Below are 22,940 nucleotides of genomic sequence, written 5' to 3'. Positions count from 1 at the left end.
CTCTCACTTCCAACCGGAACTATATCTATACTTCCAAAAGGGGTTGTCACTAGCTTCAAACAATGAATGAACTCTCTCTGATCAGACTCATTGGGTAGATGGGATGCAAATATAGAAGTAGAATCTTATTCGTGTTGAGACAATAACACGCCATCGGTTTTTCCACACCACGCTTAATACGGATGATCAAAATACTAGTACATCCTGAACCATCAATGAGACACAAGGGTTCCCAATCTTCTAATTTAAACATAGGGGTTATATTTCCTTGGATAGTTAACTCTTTATACCGAGACGCGCCCTTCATCACTGAAACCTCTAATCCTAACAAACACTAAGAAATCCGACTTAAACTACCTGCTCCCAACATATGCATAGAGTACGTCTTGGTTGTCTCCCAGTCCCCGAGGGGATGGAAGTAACTCAAATGTCTCCGTATTCAAATCAAAATCATAAATTTGACCATCATTAACATCCCAGTACACATGACTATTCACGAATACACCAGTTTACATCTTCTCCCTTAAGCTACTGTGGTAAGGGGTTTGTCCCAAAAGACCTGTGCCAAGTGTGTAAACCTCGATTGCAACTTCGTAAACCACAGATAGATTTGTTATAATATCCCTGCCGCAAACTCGTATCACTTTGTATTCTCCTGCCATTGAAACTCCGAAACCATAACCTAACGACTCAATATTCCTCACCCGTGGTGGTTCATCCGGAACGATCAAACATTCTTCAACGACAGGATTGAATACGTAAGAATAGATAAAACCATTTACTGAACCCACTTGAATTATGGGAAACGAACGAGAGCTTCACCAAAATAACGTAAGGATCACGTTTTGCACACGCACTTGCAGTTGATGATTGTTTTGACGTAAGTCTTGATATAACCTCCAGGATGAGATTTCCAGGTAAGACATTAGCTTCTTCCATCGATGGATGCCGTCGGGAAAACATGACTAGGGTTTGGTGTTTGTCGATATACATGCACGGTTATATATACGTGATACTTAAGGTCTTAATCTTAGTAGGCCAGGGATAGCAAAGTATATTTGGACTAGGCCCAATAATGTTAAATAATAAATAAATAATATCATATTATTTGGTATGGCACGAAATTGATTTTGTCTTCCTTTTGTTTTGTTTAAACTTCAAGTATTATCGTTAACAAATTTAGGGGTTTGAGTATATCCTCTTAATTATTAAGAGGCTAGATCTGAATCAGTCAACATTAAAGTGCATTTGATTTACTAAAAAGAAATATTGGATTGGTTAGACTTGTAAACTTGTGGAATGAAGTTTCTGAATTGGTCAACTCTCTACATGGCACAAGTGATGGGCTCCAAACAACCCCTTTAGATCATACAACATTGTTCACAGAGGCTCAGGGATGGGATTGCGCTAACATGGCTCACGTGATCTCGGGTAAACACCGTGTCGGCCATGTTCGCGTCACGCGTAACAGGGTCTAACCTTGGTCACACGTCTCATTCAACTCTCTTTCAAAGGTGGTGGAGGATGAGTGTAAGCAGATCCTTTAGGGATGACTTCAACCTAATCTGCAAAACAGAACATTTGAGCTCGTTACGAGAAGGGGAATGATGGATTCTACTTCTCATAACCATCCTCTGACGTGTCAATAAGTAAAATGTATTGAGAGTAATATTTAGAGTGACAGGGTGATCGGATCCTTTAACGAATTAGTCAAGTGTTCAATTTATAGCCGGAGATGTAAAGAATATTTGTCAGGTTTTCATCATCAGTAGAACCTCCCATTCCTCATAGATGAGCATGTCAATTGGAGGTAAGGACAACTGTCGATTGGAGGTATAGTGTTGACGTCCACTGATAGGTTCGTCATACGTTCGTAATCATTTATGTACTATTTATCTCCAGAAGGATCTTCGCACTATGTTAGGCTTTAGGACTAGCAATTGTGTAATGTTTGTCTCCTCCGCGAGTGGCAATCCCTGTGGGACTGTGTCCGCAGGCTTGAGCCTTGAGGTATTTTACTAAGAGTCGATCCGCAGGGGTAGATAGGGGTTGCGGATAATTGTGGTTGTTCCGTGGATGGGTATAAGACATATCTCTATAGTGGGCTATGTCTAAATGGTGTTTTTATTTATTTATTTTAATCATTGATATTAATGTATATGTTTTTTAAAGAATATTAAAATTATTAAATATAAATGATCTAAAAACACTAAAAATATTACATATTAATTATTTAAAAAAATAAAAAATGAGAAATTGGATAATAATGAAGAAAGGGTTATAACATCGGTTGAGTAGTGAGATTGAATAATAAAAGAAAAAACTGAGATGGTGCTAACATGACAAAGGATGGAAAACAAGGTACATAACCTTATCATTATTGATGGTTCATGACAAATTGCAAATAAAAATTAATTTATTAGCAAAACATCATAAGACCATGTATACATCATTTTTAAGCGTAAGATAATAATAAACAAAATAATGTACATAATACTAAACTTTTGTTGATGATTTATGATGTTACATGTTGAGAAATATTCAACTAGATCTTGGTTGGCACAAGCACAGTCGGTTTTACAAAATCAAACAAAAAACCTTTATTGCATTACTAAAAAAGGGATAATGACTGGAATATTCATTTGACCACACGAATACCCAAAAATATATAGCCATCCAAAAACCGTTTGGAAGATAGTTCTTTCAATAGCAGCCGACGAATCTTTGCTGCAGGTTGAAGAAACTCGAAGTTCAATAATATCATGCCACGTTTTGCTGATTTGCGATGGCCGAAAGTATAGCAAGATAACTTATGAAACTCAAAAACATTTTCTAGCATTTCCGACGGAATAACAAGACATCCGACGGTACTCGGATTGCCAGATTGGTGATTAACGCTTATTTATAAACACACATTAGAACAAATCCCCGATTATTGTTATGAACCTAAGATTTAAATCCTTAAACAATCAAACGCCTATGTGAATTCAAATTGACAAAGGGCTTTGATTCAAATAGCAAAAATGCATCTAAAACATGTAAATAGGTTACCTAATTGATGAGGTTTGAAGGCTTAGAAGGTTGGTATCGAAGTTCTTGAGTTCCAGCGAGTAAGAGAAGTTTACAGAGGGTTGAGAGACAAGTTGGATGTACAAATGAGTTTCGTTGACGTCAGAGGGTTTTTTTGCATGATCTAGTTCACGAATTCGTTTTCTAATAGAGATAGAAATTAGGGATTTGTTCAAACAAGTTTCATCGGTTCTTTAATAGTTTCGTCGGTTCTTTAAAGAGTTCCATCGGTCCGACAAAAGAAGATAGCAGCCGACAAGATCTTAGTGGTCGAAAAGTTTTTTCGGATGGTAGCAAATATATGTCGTCGGCTGTTGAAAGAACCATTATCCGACGGTTTTTGGATGGCTATTTGGGTATGTGAATGGTAATATGGTTATTATCCCTATCAAAAAAACTAAATACATCAAAGAAAAACACAAAAGAATATTTATGAAAACATAAAAAATAACTTAACTTATAAACAAAACATAAGTCATACTTATCCACTTTGCTCTCTGAATACGATCTTCTTATTATTCAAAACCACCCATGCACCATTTTAATTTAAATTACCAGCTCTAGTCTCAAGAGTTGCCATCTCCATATTCATCCCTTTGCAAAACTCTATTTACTTTCTACCCGGTGAAGTGTGAACTCTTTGTGAATATGTCTTCAATTTGATCTTTGATTGATTATGAAACTGTTATTATTAACGAGTTTTGATTATTTAAGTTTTTGTTACTGAGTTGACTCGGTTAGTTAGGTATATTAGTTAGTTAGGTTGTTGAGACGTTTGTATATAAATATATGGTTAGTTGATGAAATAAACAGTTAAGCATTTGATAATCTCCATTAGTTTTCTCTAGTTTTTTTCTCTCAAAATGGTATCAAAGCATATTTAGCTCTCGATCATCGTCTTCATCCCTTACCTGCGTTCAAATCATAATTCAACAAATTCATCAAATTCAATATCTTTGATCATCAGTTCATCATATTCATTTTCTTCCATCGTCAATTCATCATTCACTTCATGATTCGTTTACTTATTTTTCTTCAATTCATCAATTCCTCGTTAATCTTCATCAATTTCATCTTCGATTCTTCAATATGTTTTCTATTATATGGGTAGTTTCTAAGTATGGATGAGATCGGTACTGTACTCGTAACCATATCCGTACATGTACCCAAAAGTACATGTACCTAAAATCAGTAAATCCAATATTATGGTGCGGGTAAGGGTACATGTATTTTTCGGGTACGGTGCTCGCTTTGGTACCACTTTATTCATTTTTTTTTAAATCTCCACTGAACTTGGTATCGGTACCATACAGTATTGACAATAATTATCTATAATACCACAACCAAAACTGTAATATATACTAAAACTAAAAATGAAATAAACTATAATATAAAATGTATTCATAATTAAGTAATGAATTCCAAAACATACAAAGTCTTCCAAAACATACAAAGTCTCCCAAAAATAAATGTTTAAAACAATATTTAGTTATGCAAAGAAAGTTAACGTTCGTTTAGTATTCGCTAGTCATCTTTCCATTTTCTTTGTCTATTGTTTCCTCAATTTCTATTGAAAAACAACAAAGAAAGTTAATACATGTTTGATGTTTGTGTGCTCGGGTGGTTTAAAATGGATAAAGGATGGAATTTTAGCTTTCGCACAAGATCGTGTTATAAATTTATAAAAGTGATTTCTACTAAGACTAAACACACATAATATAGGCAAGTGTACCTATCGCATATGTAGAATAGTATTGGTAAGAACCAAGTATCGATCCGTGGACACAAATGTTTCTAATAATAAATCTTTGTTTTAGTTCAATCGAGTAAGATAATCCTTTTGGGGTTGATTTTTAAACTTTCATAAAATAACTTATATTTATAATATATAGGTGAACAAGAAGAGAAATTCTAAATGAGTAATTCAATTGTATGAAGGTTACCATCTAATATCAAGAATCCAATCCATTCTTCCTTGATGATTATAACATAAATATGTGATAAATTTTCCTTAATAATGTATGATAGAATAGTCCCTCATTTCTAAGTGAACGTATTCTATGACATGAAAGAAAGTAGCATGCATATTTTTAAGTCAACCCTTGCTTAATCTCATGCTACCACGAGAATGTCAATTTAAGTAGACAAGTAGTTTAGTAAAGTAGAAAGATTAGGATTGACTTCGATTTCTCAAATACCAATTCTAACAACTTCGGGTGGTTATAGTTCATCACACAACCTCCCCTTGGTTGATTTAAGTAGGTTATATTTATACATTCCTTTAACATATGATTTCTAAACTAGCATGATAACCTAAGCAATCGTGTTAACAATATTATTTTGGAATTATCAAAACTAGAGAAATAGATCATAGCTATATCTCATCATTTCTAAGTGCAATTTAAGGATTTGTGTTTTATCTTGGATAAGTTATCAAAGTATTCTTTTTACCATTTCTAGTCTCCAAGAACATGAGTGAACCATGAATGATTGTTAGTCATCAACCTCGATTTGTTGAGTTAAAGTGATAAAACATTTTTCATCAAAGGATAATTGCAAAATAACCATGTACTTTACTAAACTAAATCACATATTTAGTATAATCATCAAGTAAAACAAAGCTTCTTCATAGAAATTAGATGGTAAATGGATTTTAGCTCATAATGAGCATCGTTATTAACATGATCAAAAGAGATAAAGATAACAAACACATGATCAAACTAGAACAATCTAACTAAATGTGGATGAATCTTCCTTATTCAATGGTGATGGATGATGACGATGATGGATGATGGTGATGATAACCTCCAAGCCTTCAAACTCTCCACAAGATCTTCAATATGAATGTAAAGTGGGTGTTTTTATAAGAGAAACTCGTATAGAAATCTATTCAAGCACACCAAAGAATGCAACATGCTCCTCAATTTTTAGGCTGTCTAGAAAGCTAGGCACGACCCCGTGCTCCATGAGACATGCCCCCGTGTCCAGGTGTCCACTCGCATTTAATGCTCTGTCAGATCGTACATGCTGACTCACCACGGGGGCGTGCTTCCTAAGGCACGTCCCCGTGTTTTTGGGTGTCTGTTATATCTTCTTTTGTTTTTTCTAAAAGGTGACCATGACCCCGTGTTCTCTGAAGCACGACCTCGTGTCCAGCTGTCCAGTATTTTGTCTTTTCTTGCAGATTTTTGTCTTTTCTGAAAGGTGAGCACGGCCCCGTGTTCTCTGAAGCATGGGGGTGTGTTCCATAAAGCATGGGGGCGTGTTCCATGAAGCATGGGGGTGTGTTTCATGAACCATTTCTTTGGTTTTCTTTGATTTTTCTTTGTCTTTTCATTCGTTTCTTCAATTGAGGCTTGGATTCACCTGAAAATACATTTTAACATGATAAGTATTTATTTGAACTATATTATGTGATAGAAGTTACAATTTTTAGAGATTATTTGATGCTAAAAAGATGTATATTTTTATATACAGCAAACATCCCAACACTTGAACCTTACTTGTCCTCAAGTAAGCTACTTATAAATATTCTCTAAAAATAGCAAGTCAGGACCATAGCTTAAACATCCCCAAACAAGTTCCAAGAAAATGGGAACAAAATAACCAACCTTGAATCATAGGAATATGTGTAGTGATATATATAAAAAAGGCGATTTGTTTTTATGAGCTTCTGTTTATGCAAAACTTCACGTTCTCACAATGTTCACTCACACTCGGTTTATATATGATCATACCTGTTATGTATGTATGTGAACACTCTTAGCCAAAATGTGACATGTGATAAATAAGCTTGTAACAAGTTCAAATCTCCACCTTTTTGAAGGGTTGCATAGATCAGAAAGTAATATAGGTTGGTTTTGTGTGAATAGGGATTTGGTATTTTGTGGTGGTTCAAGGGTTTAGGTTAATGACGGTGAGGATGGTAAATACAACTTCTGCTGATTGTCGGGAGTCTTAAGAGTCTAAAGATATCTAAAATCAGTAAAATTTGGTACCCGTACCTGTACCCAATAAATACGTACGGCTACAGAGGTATTGGTACAGGTACTAAACGGGTATTCAGGAAAAAAATCGCATCCATATTGCGAAGTACTCGAATGTTGTCCACTTGATGGTTTCGAGTCGAGTTGTAGCTTATAAAAGTACTACATAAATGATTTTGTGTCAGCATATTCACCAGCATGTGTTGCTAGCGTATTTTATAAATTGTTTTATATGAAATCATGATTAAGGATAGAAGATGGTGTTATAGCCATTAGAAGATTTGATGATTCGGATATTTTGAATATTGTAAAAATATGTAAAACAATGTTTTATCAAGATAAACTCTTTTGTACGATTATCAGTGTTTATCCCGAGTTTTGAATTTAATAATACTTAAAAGAAGACTTCTGCTAAGCATGCAACTTTGATAAATCTACAAAACATGTACCATCTATGGGTCACACGCTGATGTGTGCGAACAAGCATATAAATTGCTGATTGTTTTTCTGTAAGTGCATGATTTGTTGTCCGTAGTTGATCGAAGAGGCTAGGGCTACTTTAGTCATTATGCTACAATGTAAAATGGCCCATTCTCTATGGATTGTATAGCGAATAGGGTCCATTCGTTAGACTAACTATCCATTCGTTAAGTTATAAGCCCATTCGCTAAGGGGCCGGGGGGAGACCACGAGTAATTTGAAGAGGAGTTTGTTTGTGAGTTTTGAAGATTGTTTAAGACCTTGCTGAATTTGTCAAGAAATTGGAGATATATGTAAGGCCCCGGTCCCGGTGCCCTATATTAGCGTTGAATTTACTCATAAACACAGTTCTAAATATCAGAGTTAATTAAAACTTTTTGCGGAATATAAAACTCTAACCATAGATTACATAACCCTTCAAGTCTTGTCTTAACATCATTCAAATATGTCTTTCAAAATAGAAACATAATTTATTATGACAACATAACATTCTTCTTGAGATGTCAGCCTCTTCATTCCAATGCCATGTGTCTTTATTCAAGCGAGCTGCCTCAACCTATTCACCTGCGTGCATACTAAAAGTCAGCTACGCTGAGTGGGTTCTAGTTAACACATGTAACATACAATACATACACTTACTTTAATATACGCATCTGAATATGCATATTATATACTTTACCTGTTTACCTTCCTTTCGTACATACATTTATTCATACATACATTCTTTCATACTTTCATATTACATTCATAACTATCTTTACCATCTCAGATATTATTAGGGTCAGGTCCCTTCTATCTCAGATATTGGTAGGGTCTGGTCCCTTCTATCTCAGATATTGGTAGGGTCTGGTCCCTTCTTCCATATGACTATACATTCACTTCTTTGCACATACATTTTATTATATACTTTCATACACACTCTTAATCATTCATGTATCTTTCATGCATCTAATATAAAGCTCGTCTTTCCTGGCGATACGTGCAATATCCGAAGATCATTCACGTACCGACAAGTATTCATCCATATTCTCAATCACTATCAAATAAATCATACAAGGCATACACTTACCACTTAGGGTAAGTGTATTAACTAATCACATCGAGTATGCACACAGCCCCGAAACATAACAAGGAATTAAGGTTAGAAACTCACATGAACTCGGTTCCTCTCAGAGTTAATGGTAACTCCTTTCTTTAACTGGGCACGGCTAACTGTATAACAATTACACGTATCAATTAACTATCACTACTCATATCGTATTTCTAGTTTATTATAATCCTCAACGGATGGGGGTCCGGGAGCAGCGGGGTTCTAGGGGTGGCAGCCCCTGGCGGGGTCCAAAGGGCAGAGCCCCTGGCTGGGGTTAAGCTTGGAAAAATTTTATTTTCATTAACTGCTTTGACACAAATTTCATTAGAATTCTTAAATTATTATTTTATTCGTTAACTATTCATCATGACTAATGGCTTCTGGCTATACACCATTCGCTATCTCATTCGCTATGACAGTTGACTTCATTCGATATGCTATTCTCTAAGACGAATGGCTTCATCCATTATGGATTGATCTGAGTCTTAAGAGACGAATGAGCGCATAACGAATGGCTAAGGCCATTCGTACTCTCTTTGAGACGAATGGAGGGATCATTCGCTATCTTCTCATGGCGAATGAATGGATGACGAATGAATTAGGTCAATGGCGAATGAATAATGCAAATAACATATTATTAAATAAATAAATTAGAAAAACCACATTATAATTAAAACAAATACATAAAAAAACCATCACTAGTACTAAAAATAAATATTATTCGTCGAGCTTATATTTTTTAATAACTTTCCCTTTTTATTTCCGCTAGCCTCCGGCCATGTCCGGTAAGGTGGTCGATCGCTTTGTCCATTTGCCTCTCATTCAGTATATCAGCGACCACCTTGTTAAAATCAAAATTTTGTTGCATCACCTGGAAGACTCCCAAGGTCATGTAAATCGGCAAGTCAACGGTTCATTTAGGTGAATTCTTCTCTAACTTCCACACTAGCACCGACCCCCGATGACCCCGCCCCTTTCCCTTTTCCACTATATCGCTCGATCAAGGCGACTCCGCATACTCATCCTCGTTATCACCGACTTCGTCATTCTTTAAGTTGAAATTTCGAGCAACGGACTGTGACATTTGAGGATCAACTGAGGATGAGGTTTTGGACCTTTTTTGCTCGCCGCCTACTTCCGGACCCGACCGGGGGGGTACAACGTTCCACTTAGTGTGATGACGAAGAAAATTCCAACAATTTATATATATAAAGGTACCCCGAGCACTTTGGTACTCAGTCAACACCACCACAATAATTTCAGCATCACCGACACCACTACCCCATGATTTATAATGCCGGTTGTAAGCCCCTTGAAACAGTTGGCATCTACTGTTTATATTAGATCATTTCCCCGATATAGAATCATGCTTTCGGTAGTCATCCCCTTTGTCCACTTCATTGAGAAAAATTTCCAAACTTTGTCACAAAATGCCTAATGTTCAATAGTTGGCTACAAAAAAAATATAAAACGTATTAGTAACCATTAAAATTTTGTTTAAGAAAATTTAGTACATAAATAAAAAAAATTATTAAACAACACTCGGGATCTTCTGAGACTGCACACCACGACTTTGAAAGGGTCAAATGCTCCTTGGTGGTCCATAGTTTAGTTGTTTTTTTTTTAAAAACGAGACTCGGTCATGTCTTTCGTTTTGTGTGAGCGTCCTTGCCCGGCTTTGCTCGAACCGGCTTTTTTAGATTTGCTTGAACCGAGTTGTGTCTCTGACACCGTCTCCTCTAGTGTCGTTGGGAAGTTCGGATGAGTTGGTGGGTTAAAAACATGTGGTACGTTGGTAGGCATCCCTAAATATTGCATGTATGACAACAAGTTATGGTCGAAATTCATACCGGCCTGGAAGGTGGGATTGGTTGACTCGCTTGGGTGATGTTCGGTTGAGTGGTGTTCGGGCGTTGGCTGGTTACAAATTGTTCAAAACCGAACAAGGAATTGTTGATGGATTCATGGTGGGTAGAGAGTGAAAGGTTTTTTTTGTTTTGATTTTGATAGAAAATGAAAGAATGAGGCGAGGTGTTTTAAAAAAATGGTGATGTATATGAAGGATGATGATAAATAAAATAGTTTTAAAAAAAAATCTAGCCATTTTACAACGGTTATGGTTTGACCAAGAAAGACGAACCTGGCGCTATATAGGAAGGCCCCCTCCTCTCTAGCACCCGGAAGCGGTGTTTCCAACGCTACGGGGTTTCATGGGTTGGGTGGCGATGGTGTGGCGCCCCACTACGGGTGTTGTTATTATCATGTGGCATTCTCGATTATGGGAGAGTGTGAAAGAGACCTGTGATGTTGTGAAGATCGATGCGTGCCGTTATATTGCAAGCTTTAATTTAATTTAATTTAATTGAATGGTAACACTGTCACTAGCACCCACCATCCTTATGATACACATGCCACACCCAACCAAACCCTTGTTCAATTCATACAGACAGACGAACACTAGTAGTACCTAAAATCTAGGGTTTCTTATCACTCTCATTTTTTATTTTTAATAATAATTCCACTAATTCAGATCCATTTGAGTAATGGCTAAGACGAAACCTGGAAAGAAAGACTTGGATTCCTACACTATCAAAGGCACTAATAAAGTTGTAAGACGTATGTGTCTCTCTTTTATGCTTCAATGTATATGCTACAGATTGTTTAAAACAACTTTTATTTGACCTTTCTAGGGTTTATCTGTAGCTCATTTGCCACCTGCAGACTGTGTGGTAATGTGCCATTCTGATAAAAACAGGATTTTTCTAGTGTTGATTTGACAGCTGGAGAATGTGTGTTAATCTGATAAGCCTCCACAAAAGAGGGGTTTTTTTTTAATCTTTCTAGGGTTTAGGTGTTGATTTTGAACTGATTTGGTAGCTGCAGAATGTGTGTTACTGAGGTTTTCTTTAGCTTCCAAAGAGTGGATTTTTGTATGTGCATTTTAATTTCAACTTTCTTGGTTTAGATGCTGATTTTGAACTTTATAGGGATTGATTAGGTACTGATATTGAGCTTTCTAGGATTTAAGTCTTGATTTCTCAATGAAGCCTTCTGATTTTGGTTAGCTTCCACAAAAGAGGATCTTTGTATGTACATGTTAATTTACAACTTTCTAGGGTTTAGGTGTTGACTTTGAGCTGATTTGGCAGCTGGAGACTGTCTGTTAATGTGCCCTCTTGATTCCGAAAACTAGGATTTTTATATATACATACATGTTGGTTTTGAACTTTCTAGCGCTTAGGTACTGATTTTGACTTTATTTGGCAGCTGGAGACTGTGTGTTAATGAGGCCTTCTGATTCTGATAAGCCTCCATACGTGGCTCGAGTGGAGAAACTTGAAGCTGATCACAGGAACAATGTCAAAGTTAGGGTCAGGTGGTACTATCGCCCCGAGGAATCCATGGGTGGAAGGAGACAGTTTCATGGAGTCAAGGAGCTGTTTCTTTCAAATCATTATGATATGCAGAGTGCTCACACTATTGAAGGGAAGTGTATAGTTCACTCTTTCAAGAACTATACCAAGCTTGATAACGTTGGTACTGAGGATTACTTCTGTAGGTTTGAGTACAAGGCGTCTACGGGCGGATTCACTCCTGATCGTGTTGCAGTGTGAGTATTATTTGTTCCTTGTTTCACAAGTTGTGGTTTTTGGTGTGAATTTGAGTTTTGTGTAAACTAATGGTGTTATTTTTTACATGAAGGTACTGCAAATGTGAAATGCCATACAACCCCGATGACTTGATGGTGCAATGTGAAGGATGCAAGGACTGGTATATATATTTTTTGACTGAATAAATATCTTGAAATTTGCATGATGATGGTAAATGTGTTTCAAGAAGCATGTTTTGTTTTAGCTTTGTTAAGATAAATGTGTTTCAAGTAAGATGGTAGGAATATTTAATAGTGATGACTTTTTTCCCATAATAAGAAAAGTCTTATAAATTGTTGAAGACTTTTAATCTAAACACATCACTAATTTACTTGTGAATTAAAGAATATGTTATAATTGTTTTTATAATTAAATGTAATAACACATCTGGAAGGGTGAATCTTGGTTTCATATCCTAGCCAGTGGGATACCCTTAAAAAGGTCATCTATAAATAGAATAATCACATAATTTTATATCTTATTGAAAACACTTTTCATCTCATCAAGAGTTTGTCAGTTATGGCTTAAGTAGGTCAGCATATTTGAGCGCCCTTGAATTTTTACAAAGCAACATTATCATGTTTTCCTGTTTGAGGTCTCTCTTTATTATTTTAAGTCTTTTAAGTCTCTACAATGTTTCCTGCCTTGTACTCAAAACTTCATAATGATGTTATTCAACTGGTTCTAGAATTTACACAAAGGAAATAAATTATTTATTTCCTCAAATGCTACTTTTATTTGTTCAATTTAAATGGAATACATTTCTATGTTTTCCTCATTTATATAGACCTGGTTTGTTTTTTCTTCCTCTCCCAACAGATGCATCTATGCATGCACATCTATAAATACACTAATTAATATCATTATGTGTGGCTTATATATGCATGTTCGTATATTTTGGGACTATTTAGTCGGTGATATGACTGTCATCAGGCTATCTTAAACATGACCGAACTATTTTGCAATTTGTGGGTAGAATAACCTGCAAATATGTACACATATCTAAACGAGTTCTGTTTTACTTGCCTTTTAAACTTATGCAGGTTTCATCCGAATTGCATGGGGATGACAATTGACGAGGCAAAGAAATTAGACCAGTTTTTGTGCTCCGACTGCTCATCTGATGACGATGCCAAAAGACCGTCAAACTCATTCCCTGTATCACCATCTTCTGATGCCAAGGTTTATATTAATCGGATGTTTGCTTTGTTTATATTACTTGTGTTTTGGTTATCTAAACGGACAGTACGTGACTGATGCAGGTGGAAACAAAGCGCAGAAAGCGATGATGAGGTAATGATTTTGTGGAGTTAAATTAGCTGTGGAGTTTGCTTGTTGTGGGAGAAATTGTATAGTGCAGAGAAGAGAGAGTTTGCTTGCACAATGAATAAGTTTTATGTTATTTATTGTGTGAAATATAACTGTCAAAGAATCTTTGCCTTGTTTAATCCTAGACTAGTTTTGTCTGTCAAATCTGTAGGGAACAAAAGGTTAAAATTAGTGGGTTTGTGAAGAACAAATTAAGCTTGAAATTAGAATTGGAACTGCCACTATTCCTTTACTTGGATATTTGTTTTATCTTTGTGTGTGCACACAGACATGTAGACATGTATGCATCTATACAAGTATATATAGATACGTACATGTTTATATGTGTGTGTTTATATCTTTTTAAGTGAAGTATGAGTCTGCCTTATGGTTGTTGGATTTGGTTGAGGAAGTGATGTCTTGATAACGGGTCGGTCTGTTTTTTTTTTTTTTTTCAGATAAGTTAAATGGGTCGAATTAAAAATACTTATAGCATGCTTTTTCTTATCAATCATGGTAGTCGTATTGGCCTATTGGGGTTTGAATATATACATGGAATTTTAAATAGAGAACAATGAGAATTATGTGCAAGTGTTATATGCTTTTTTATACAAAACTAATTTTGTAATTATAGATTTTCTTATTTTAGATAAGTCTTTTTCCCTCATTTGGCCAAGTATTAGAGCTTCTTCAACAAGGGTGCTAAAAAACGAGTTCATGAGGGCAGTTGTTCAAACCTTAAATCTTTTGTCACAAGTCACTACAATATAAGCACTATCTTTTATCTATATTTACTCACATAAATCCATTAGAAGTTGTTTTCTACAAAAATTACTGTCTCCTTTCTCCTGCATAAGAACATAACACGCGCTCTTTCCTAAAAACACAAAAACTTCATACTGAAGGCGCTCCGTGGTCAAAAAAACGTCTATTGCTTAATTCATTATGCTCACGTGCCCATTGACTTGATTTGACCTTGCAGTTTAGGGTCGTTAGGTTCATGGAATTTGACTTGGTCACATGGCTTGGCCAAAACGCCCTATCTAGACTTGGTGCCTTTATGGGGTGGTGCTTTCATGGGTCCAACATCAATTTTGATGTATTGTTTATTTTGCTTGGAAAATCATTCTTCACAAAAAGGTTTTAAGTTTTTTTAAGAATGTAAAAGTTTTTAGTTTTTCCTGTAAGAATGTAAAGATTAGTTTAATATAATTAATATGCCAAATTGGAGTGATCTACTAACAGCTTTTAATTTTTTTTTATTTATAAATTATATAAATCATTATGTATTTGTGTATGAGATTTTAGTTTCATTATTATTTTTTTAATCAAAAAAAGAAAGTATTACGTGGCAGGGCATGAATTTAAAAATGATTATATGGGGTGAAATGGCAGTATATTGTTATTGTTGAAAGATTATGCAAATCACCATTATAAATTTATAATCAGTCATAGATGTAGTGCTTGTAAATGCTTACCAACGTCTATCCATTGTTTCTTACATGTTCTGAAATAATAATTGATTGGCACGTTGAGGTTATGATTACATTGATTTCTCCATTATATTCATATGTAAACTTTATTAAAAATGGTTTTTGTGTTGTACATTAAAAAAAGGTAAACATCACTTGCTAATATCAAATTTGCCTTTTCATTTAATTTCCAAGTATGATTTATGCAATTTTAATTATTTGAGAATTTTCTTGTTAATTTTGGTTTTCCAAATATGATTTGTCAAATGATTTTTTATGTGTTGTCATCCCATATAGCAATTGAAAGTGGTTAGTACTTTATGGTTTCTTAATTAAATCCATTTGCTGCTACAAGTTTATCAAGAAATCCAGATATTTTACCCACAATGGGTGCAAAAGTACAACACACACTGAATGTGTTTAGTTTGCCTAGTCAACACGTCTAAGTGAAACTGACAAAATTTTGAAAACTTATCCTTTGCCCCTTACAGTTTGATATCTTTTCCAAACTCTTATTGTTTCAAAAATCATATATATATTTTTAAAATAAACTATTCTCCAATGTAGATAAATCATATAAATGTAACAACTTGTAAGGAGCCTGGGACTAATCCAAATATTAATATAACTTAGATTTAAGATTCGTAAAGGTATGAGCGGTAAAACAAGAAAAATTGAATTTTACTAACACAAAATATACGACCATGACCCAATTCATGATAACATGTATTGTTAAGCTAATGACATTGAATGATTTAAGGATGCTGGGCCCTAATTACTTCACTTGGATGAGAGAGCTAGCTAATGATATTTTTAACTTTCAGTTTTGTTACCTAATACAATTTTACTCCAATGAAATAGAACTACATCTATTTCTGAATGAACATATGACTTTATATAATTTAATGATATCTCAATCTTTACAATTACCACAACGGCGAATGAAGTTATTTCTCCATTAAAGTGAGATTGCACCCGATAACGAAAATAAAAGTTATAAATGTTATTGATCCAACTGTGAATATGGACTATGGAGTATTATCAATTGATTGGTCATAGTTTGAGTTTATCTTAAAAATAAATACTATGGTAGTAAATTTTGTGAATGTTGTAAAGTTATATAATTGAATCGCTAAGTTAAAGTAAATAATTAAAAGTTTTAAGTTCACTAATATTACAACGATTGGTACTATTGTAACATTATGATACAAATAACTAGGTTGATTCAAGCTAAGTTTAAAAGTATTTTAATTCATCGACTGGAGTTATAAGGCTGAGTCAAACTCAAGCTTGAAGATGAAGACTAGATATAAATGGAACACTGTTGATTTCGTATTTCCTATTTTTTCGGGTAACTTTCTAAACCATGTAATGAGTTCACTTCAGTTTAAAGTATTCCATGTGTAATGAAACTAATAACCGAATAAGACAAAAAGTGAAAGATATTCTTGTATACGAAATTGAAGTATATGTTTGATAATCAAACCAGATTATTCCTTTATACAGTGTTTGAAGCATTATAACGATTAAGGTGAACATCGCAACATTTCACGAAAAGGTATGGCATTTGGTGTGTAACCGCCGCAGTTTGATTAGTATATGGAACTCCATCTGGTAGTAACCATTTTCCTACGAAATTTCTAAAATCCTACCAAATTACAAAACGATACTGCATTTCATTGATTAGTTAGTCCATTTGCTTATAAAACAGACAAATTTGCTACCTCTTGAACTAAGTTGCTACCGCATAACAAAGTTGTTACCATTTACCAATGCTTAGTTTGCTACCGAACATTAGTAACTTCCTACTAAGTTATAGTCACATTTTAATATCTTTTTCATACAACTTTCAGTCACTCGTACCAATCTGATGTATTATTAATAAAACATCATTAAGACAAGGGGTCAGCCAAGGCTTTTACCCCTTAGAACCCGCAAGAGGCCAATTCCTTAACCTCGATAATCCACTGGCTCAAACCCGCCCTCCTTGAAAGTTGCTGTGGTACCGAAGCCATATAGGTTTCTTAGCATCGAAAACATTGAGGGAACATGCATTTATCACCTTCTAAATCTTGATTCCCCAAAATAACTTAACAACAAATTCAGCAACAAAAATAAAATACAAATAGTCTGGACATAAATGACAAATAAGTAAACATAAAAAAAAACAATTTAAAAAGAAAATAAAAACTGGGGCAATTTTGTAAAAGTAAAGACAAATTTTTGGTTTGAACAAGTTTACCAAGTGATAGATAATGTTATAAAAATTGAATTTTAGTATATTTTTTTTTTCAAATTCTAATACCACAAAGAAACCCCTTTTCCCCTAGTTCTAGGGTTTCTTTTCTAATCGCTATTTTTTCTTCTTCCTATATCCAAATCCAAATCCAAATCCAAATCCAAATCCACCAACAAATATCTCTTCTCCTTAATCCAATTAACCCAACCCAACCCAACCCAACCTTCTATAATAATAATATTCAATTCAACTAACCCATCACTCCAATTTCACTTTCAATCAACAGATGCAATTCAACTCAACTCAAAGGTTTCAATCTTTCAAGATTTGTAAATGTGTGTGGTTTTGGCATCTGGGTATTGAAGGACTGATTGTTTCGATACATAAAGGTTCTTGATTTCGGAAATTAGGGTTCTTGATTTGGGGATATGATTAAGCAAATACTTAATAAGCTTCCAAGAAAGCAGTCTTCTAAATCTTCCCAAAGTAACGTTGGGAAGAATGATGCAGCTTCAAGTCCGGTGAATTCGGGTGTTAATAATAACGGGTCTAAAGTTGATTCATCGGGTAAGAGTTTGAGCAAGTCTGTTAATGGAAGTGTTACTCCGAATACCAAGTCAAACCCTGGGAAGAAGCCCGGTCAACTCGGGTCAACTCATGGGTTAAACCAGGCTCCTTATGAGGCGTTACCGAGCTTTCGTGACGTGCCCGCAGCAGAAAAACACAATCTTTTTATAAAGAAGTTGAATATGTGTTGTGTGGTGTTTGATTTTACCGACCCGTCGAAGAGTTTGAAAGAAAAAGATGTAAAAAGACAGACTTTACTTGAACTTGTTGATTATGTAGCTTCTGTACCTTCGAAATTCAACGAGGCCACAATGCAGGAAATCGCGGAAATGATAACTTCAAATCTTTTCAGATCGTTGCCTTCGTGCACTCACGAATTCAAGCTTCCGGATGTTTACGACCCGGAAGATGAAGAACCGAGCATGGACCTGTCATGGCCCCACCTCCAAATTGTGTACGAGTTTCTCCTCCGGTTCATTGCAGCCCCAGAAACTGACGCCAAAATTGCGAAACGGTACATTGATCACTCGTTCGTTTTGAAATTACTTGATTTATTCGACTCAGAGGATCAAAGAGAACGTGAGTATTTGAAAACGATTCTTCACAGAATATACGGAAAGTTCATGGTGCACCGTCCGTTTATCAGAAAAGTGATTAATAATATCTTTTATAGTTTCATATATGAAACTGAGAAGCATAACGGGATAGCTGAACTGCTTGAGATATTGGGAAGTATAATAAACGGTTTTGCATTGCCTTTGAAAGAAGAACATAAGATGTTTCTTATGCGGGCTTTGGTCCCGCTTCATAAGCCCAAATGTTTGAATATGTATCATCAGCAGTTGTCTTATTGCATTACACAATTTGTGGAAAAAGATTTTAAGTTGGCGGATACGGTTATTAGGGGCTTGTTGAAGTTTTGGCCTGTGACTAATAGTGCAAAAGAGGTTATGTTTCTAAGTGAGTTGGAGGAGGTTCTAGAAGCTACTCAAGGTGCCGAGTTTCAAAGATGCATGGTGCCTTTGTTTAGACAAATTGGGCTTTGTCTTAATAGCTCACATTTTCAGGTACTACGGTAATTGATTTAATATGTTTGGATGTGTGTTTTGGAAGTAGCTATGTGATTATGGCTAGTTAGAATCGAGTAATAGTTGAAATAAGATATGCAATAGGAAATAGTGTTTGGATTATAGGTGCCAACCGGGTCGTGTTCGTGGGTTGGCGGGTCCAACCCGACACGAACCTGAAAAGTCTGTCAGATATATGAAACCGAACATGTGACGACGTCTATTCGCGGGTTGACATAAAGACGACTTGTTTAACCCAGATTTGTTTTATTTTTCTGTTGTTTTGCATATTTATACTTTAAAGTTATGGTTTTACAACAAAAATACAAATGTTTATAAAACAGTTACATTCTAGTTATAAAATCTTGCGTCGGTTTGTCTTTTAATTTAAAATTTTGGTAGAAATTATTGGCCAATTTAAATTACGACATAAAGCACATTAAAAAAATGGATGGGTCCACCGTTGAGTCTAGCAGGTTGACACGATCATGACTCATTTTGCTAAACAGGTTTGCAAGTATACCCCCCTTACCCTTTTATACTAAAACCAAACCTGCAAATTTTGTGTTAGGTTCGTGTTGTGTCAGAGTTTTACACCCATAATTTGGATGTGTGTTTTAGAAGTAACTATTTTATTTTGAATAAGAATCGAATAATATTTGTTGATATTAGTTATTATATGGGCCAGGCGGATTGGGTCACGCGTCTAAACGGGCCTTTATATAGCTGGGTTGACCCACTTTTTTACATTTTTTAAAATTTATTACTAGTCAATGAGTTAATTACAATTATTAAACCACTTTATCACAATAAAGTGATTTTTTATTTTGTTTTTAACTGTTTTGAGACCACTATTCAGTATTCATCGAAATGACCCATTTAAGTGAACGGTTGAAGTTGCCACCTCATAGTTTTAATATTATGGCTTTATACAGGTAGCTGAAAGGGCTTTATTCTTGTGGAATAACGATCACATACGGAATCTGATTATTCAAAACCGCAAGGTGATTCTGCCAATAATCTTACCCGCGTTAGAGAAGAACACGCATGGTCATTGGAATCAAGCGGTTCAAAGCCTAACCCTAAATGTGAGGAAAATATTTTCAGATGCTGATCAATCATTCTTTGACGAATGCTTAAATAAACACCAAGAAGATGAACTGAAAGAAAAGGAGAATAACAAGAAACGTGAATCGATTTGGGTGCGTTTGGAAAACGTAGCAGCTGTTAAGACCAACGAGCCTGGATTGGTCTCAAAGTTTGCTTCTGTTGGTATTAGTAGCTGACGTGGTGTGGGCTTGACCACATTTGAAATTTGACTTGTGGGTTTGACTCGAATGAAGTTCGGTTCGGTTATTTGATGGCGCCGGGTTCGTTTGGAGGAGATGATGGAAGGGTGAAAGTTGGGCCTTTTTGTGGATGTAAATGTATGTTTTACCCTTTTTGTTTCTCTATTATTGTTTCTGCTTTTGGTTTGTATTATTATCAGCATTGGGATTTGTTTGTAGCATAAAAACCAGTTCATAAGAGGAGGTGTTATTTGGATTGCTATTCCCATAATGCTATTCATGCAAAAGTTTTATGCTTTTTCATTATGCTTTTATACTGTTTATTTTTCAGTGAAATGGTGTTTGTTTTATGCCTTACTGTTAACTACTTATGGCAAACTTGTTTATGAAACCATTGTAGTTAGAGGTGTTGACGGTTTAAGTTAACTTGTTTTGGAGGCAAATTTGGTTTAGGCGTTACACGTGAAGTGCCCCTTAATTCACCTGTTCTGACAAAAAATTCTTCCAACCAATTGTATGTAAGGTGGGGGCTATGCCCTTTAACCACTACAAATGTTCTCATAAGTTCAACATACATAATCTTCTGTTCACATTACTGAAATTCATAAACTTCTTAATGCTGCAGTCAATGGGCTTTTTGGGATCTATTTGACAATTTGGTAAGTTGCTAAAAGCCTGAAACTAGGTATAACTAAATAAATGTCTTTTACCTCAACAATGAGTTTTTTTAAAGCTACTTTTGTCTAACAGTTCACATGCTAATCATGTTAAAGTAACCGAAAATCAGAATCATAACCAGCTCATCTAAACTCTTCAAACTGTTGTATCTCAAGCTTAAACCACAACAAGATGAAATGCACATCCAAACACCCCCTATAAGATCAAAAACTGACAACAATTTAGAAAACCAAAACATTTAAACTAACCTAGCATAGAAACTAGCCAACAAACATAGTACAACAAACTCGTAACAACCCAAAAAAGGAAGTGACGTTATGTATGTCTAACTTTAACCAACAAACCACTAGTACAACAGAACCTAATCATCACCATAAGCCCGAAAACTATACCGTTCCTGATAATATCCGTTAAACCAAAGGTCAGCCTCGAACCACTTAGGATACCTTACCAAATCACCTGCCACAAAACTCATGTGTCGTTCACTGCCTTCGGGCACGACCCTAACCTCACCTTCTTCAATGTAAACAAGTTGGTCAACATGCCAGTCCCATGGAACGTTACACTTTCCCGTCTTCCATGTTGACCACTTTGACACCCCGAGCTCAGTCAACCTTTCTTTAGACACATTTTTTTCCACCCTTATGTTGTATATCTCCTCCAATGGTCTCTGCACGCATCGGATGCCACCGTATGTAGAATTTGAAGCTTTGCATATTGTTTTGCTTCTTTTGGAGAATGATGCTAATGGTGGAACCATCATTAGACTCGCCATGATTGTTCAAGTTTGTACCTTTAAGATTCAAAGGTTCATGCTCTTGAGAAAAAAAAAACAACTTTAAAACATTGACTTTCTTTTATCTTGGAAAAAAATGTTAACTTGAACTACACAATTTAACGGTCAACAGTAACATATATCCCCCCATACAACCCCAAGGAAGGTGGGGGTGTTCATAAACTGTTGAAACTGACTTAACCGTTTCAAATCGAAGCAAGTTGGTCGGTTTAAAGTTTTCCAAATGTTTCGGTTTTAACGGTTTTCCAGTATGACATGCTGGTTTCGTTTGGAGCTTGGATCCAGCCCTGCGAACCAAACCAGCCATACCAACTGTTTCAACTTTTGTTATTTATATATTTTTTTCTCATTTTCAAAACATGTAGTTATGTAACTTATGTATATGTATCACTTAAATTGGTGTAATAAAAACTAATGATTTTAACTAAAAGAAAATAAAAACTTGTTGAAACAACCAAACCGTCAAAAACAGAACCTTTAAAATGTCCAACTAACCCGGTCCATTTCGTCTTCCCTTCCTCGAAGCAATATTGAAGATATTACCAGTGTTTCAACTATCTTATTCAGTTAGGTTAAACACTTGCTGAACTCGGTTCAGTTTGGTCTTTGGTTAAGCAAATTATATGTTCAATTTGGGGCAATAAGAACAACAATTTGACAAAGTACATGTGTTACTTAATTTGATAAAGTGGACAAGTATTATGTAACTGATATGATTTTTGTATCCTACGTAGGTGTAGGATGATTTATGGTGCCTCCGAATAACATTTCGAGTATGAATACAACAGCAAAAGGATTCAAAATTAAGTTATTGAACAGTTAAGCTATAATTCTTTCAAAATTAAGCTAAATAGAAATAATATATTGATCAAACCTTGTTACGCAATAATGGTGCTCTTGTTCTACTACGCAGAGATATGTGTCCAGTTTGCTTTGCGGCTAACTGGGAACAGGATAACGCTGATAATAAAATAAGGCATATTAACCTAATGGTCCTTGCACTCATGTGTAACGTACAGTTTGGACCTTTTTATTTTTTTTCCTTCTGAATATGTCATTTTCAAAGTTACATCGATAAGTATATTAAAATAGTAATTATCATGGTGTTTATTAGTGATTAAAATTTTTGATGGTGTTTTCCTTTTGTTCGGTGAACCCATTTCCGGCACATCACCGTGTAAAACAAACGTTGTCTACACAATGAGAACGAAAATGAGGGGTCAGGGTGGCGTGCTGCTCGTTTTGGACT

The 22,940-nt window shown here is 35.3% G+C and overlaps 3 protein-coding genes and 1 pseudogene across 3 annotated transcripts; 2 read left to right on the top strand and 2 right to left on the bottom strand.

Moving 5' to 3' along the window:
• Positions 1-55: 55 nt before the first annotated feature.
• Positions 56-963, bottom strand: LOC143549356 (uncharacterized; annotated as a pseudogene).
• Positions 964-11,086: 10,123 nt separating this feature from the next.
• LOC143549341 (chromatin remodeling protein EBS-like) lies at positions 11,087-13,869 on the top strand. Its single transcript, XM_077040251.1, has 5 exons — positions 11,087-11,241; positions 11,893-12,235; positions 12,328-12,396; positions 13,319-13,457; positions 13,538-13,869. Exons 1-5 carry the CDS (start codon positions 11,169-11,171, stop codon positions 13,562-13,564), a joined length of 651 nt encoding a protein of 216 aa, XP_076896366.1. The 5' UTR covers positions 11,087-11,168; the 3' UTR covers positions 13,565-13,869.
• A 3,473-nt stretch (positions 13,870-17,342) lies between these two features.
• LOC143549347 (serine/threonine protein phosphatase 2A 59 kDa regulatory subunit B' gamma isoform-like) lies at positions 17,343-20,488 on the top strand. Its single transcript, XM_077040255.1, has 2 exons — positions 17,343-18,928; positions 19,864-20,488. The coding sequence occupies exons 1-2, from the start codon at positions 17,723-17,725 to the stop codon at positions 20,212-20,214; spliced, it is 1,557 nt and encodes a 518-aa protein (XP_076896370.1). The 5' UTR covers positions 17,343-17,722; the 3' UTR covers positions 20,215-20,488.
• Positions 20,489-21,256: 768 nt separating this feature from the next.
• LOC143549355 (uncharacterized) lies at positions 21,257-21,670 on the bottom strand. The gene has a single exon (XM_077040261.1). It carries the CDS (start codon positions 21,668-21,670, stop codon positions 21,257-21,259), a length of 414 nt encoding a protein of 137 aa, XP_076896376.1.
• Between the last annotated feature and the right edge of the window lie 1,270 nt (positions 21,671-22,940).

This window comes from Bidens hawaiensis, unplaced genomic scaffold (assembly GCF_021521415.1).
Source record: "Bidens hawaiensis isolate Kalapana, Puna unplaced genomic scaffold, B.hawaiensis_p1.1 tig00015545_1, whole genome shotgun sequence".
Taxonomy (NCBI): Eukaryota; Viridiplantae; Streptophyta; class Magnoliopsida; order Asterales; family Asteraceae; genus Bidens; species Bidens hawaiensis.
The sequence above is the reverse complement of the archived record's forward strand: the minus strand, read 5'-3'. Positions and strand labels throughout refer to the sequence as shown.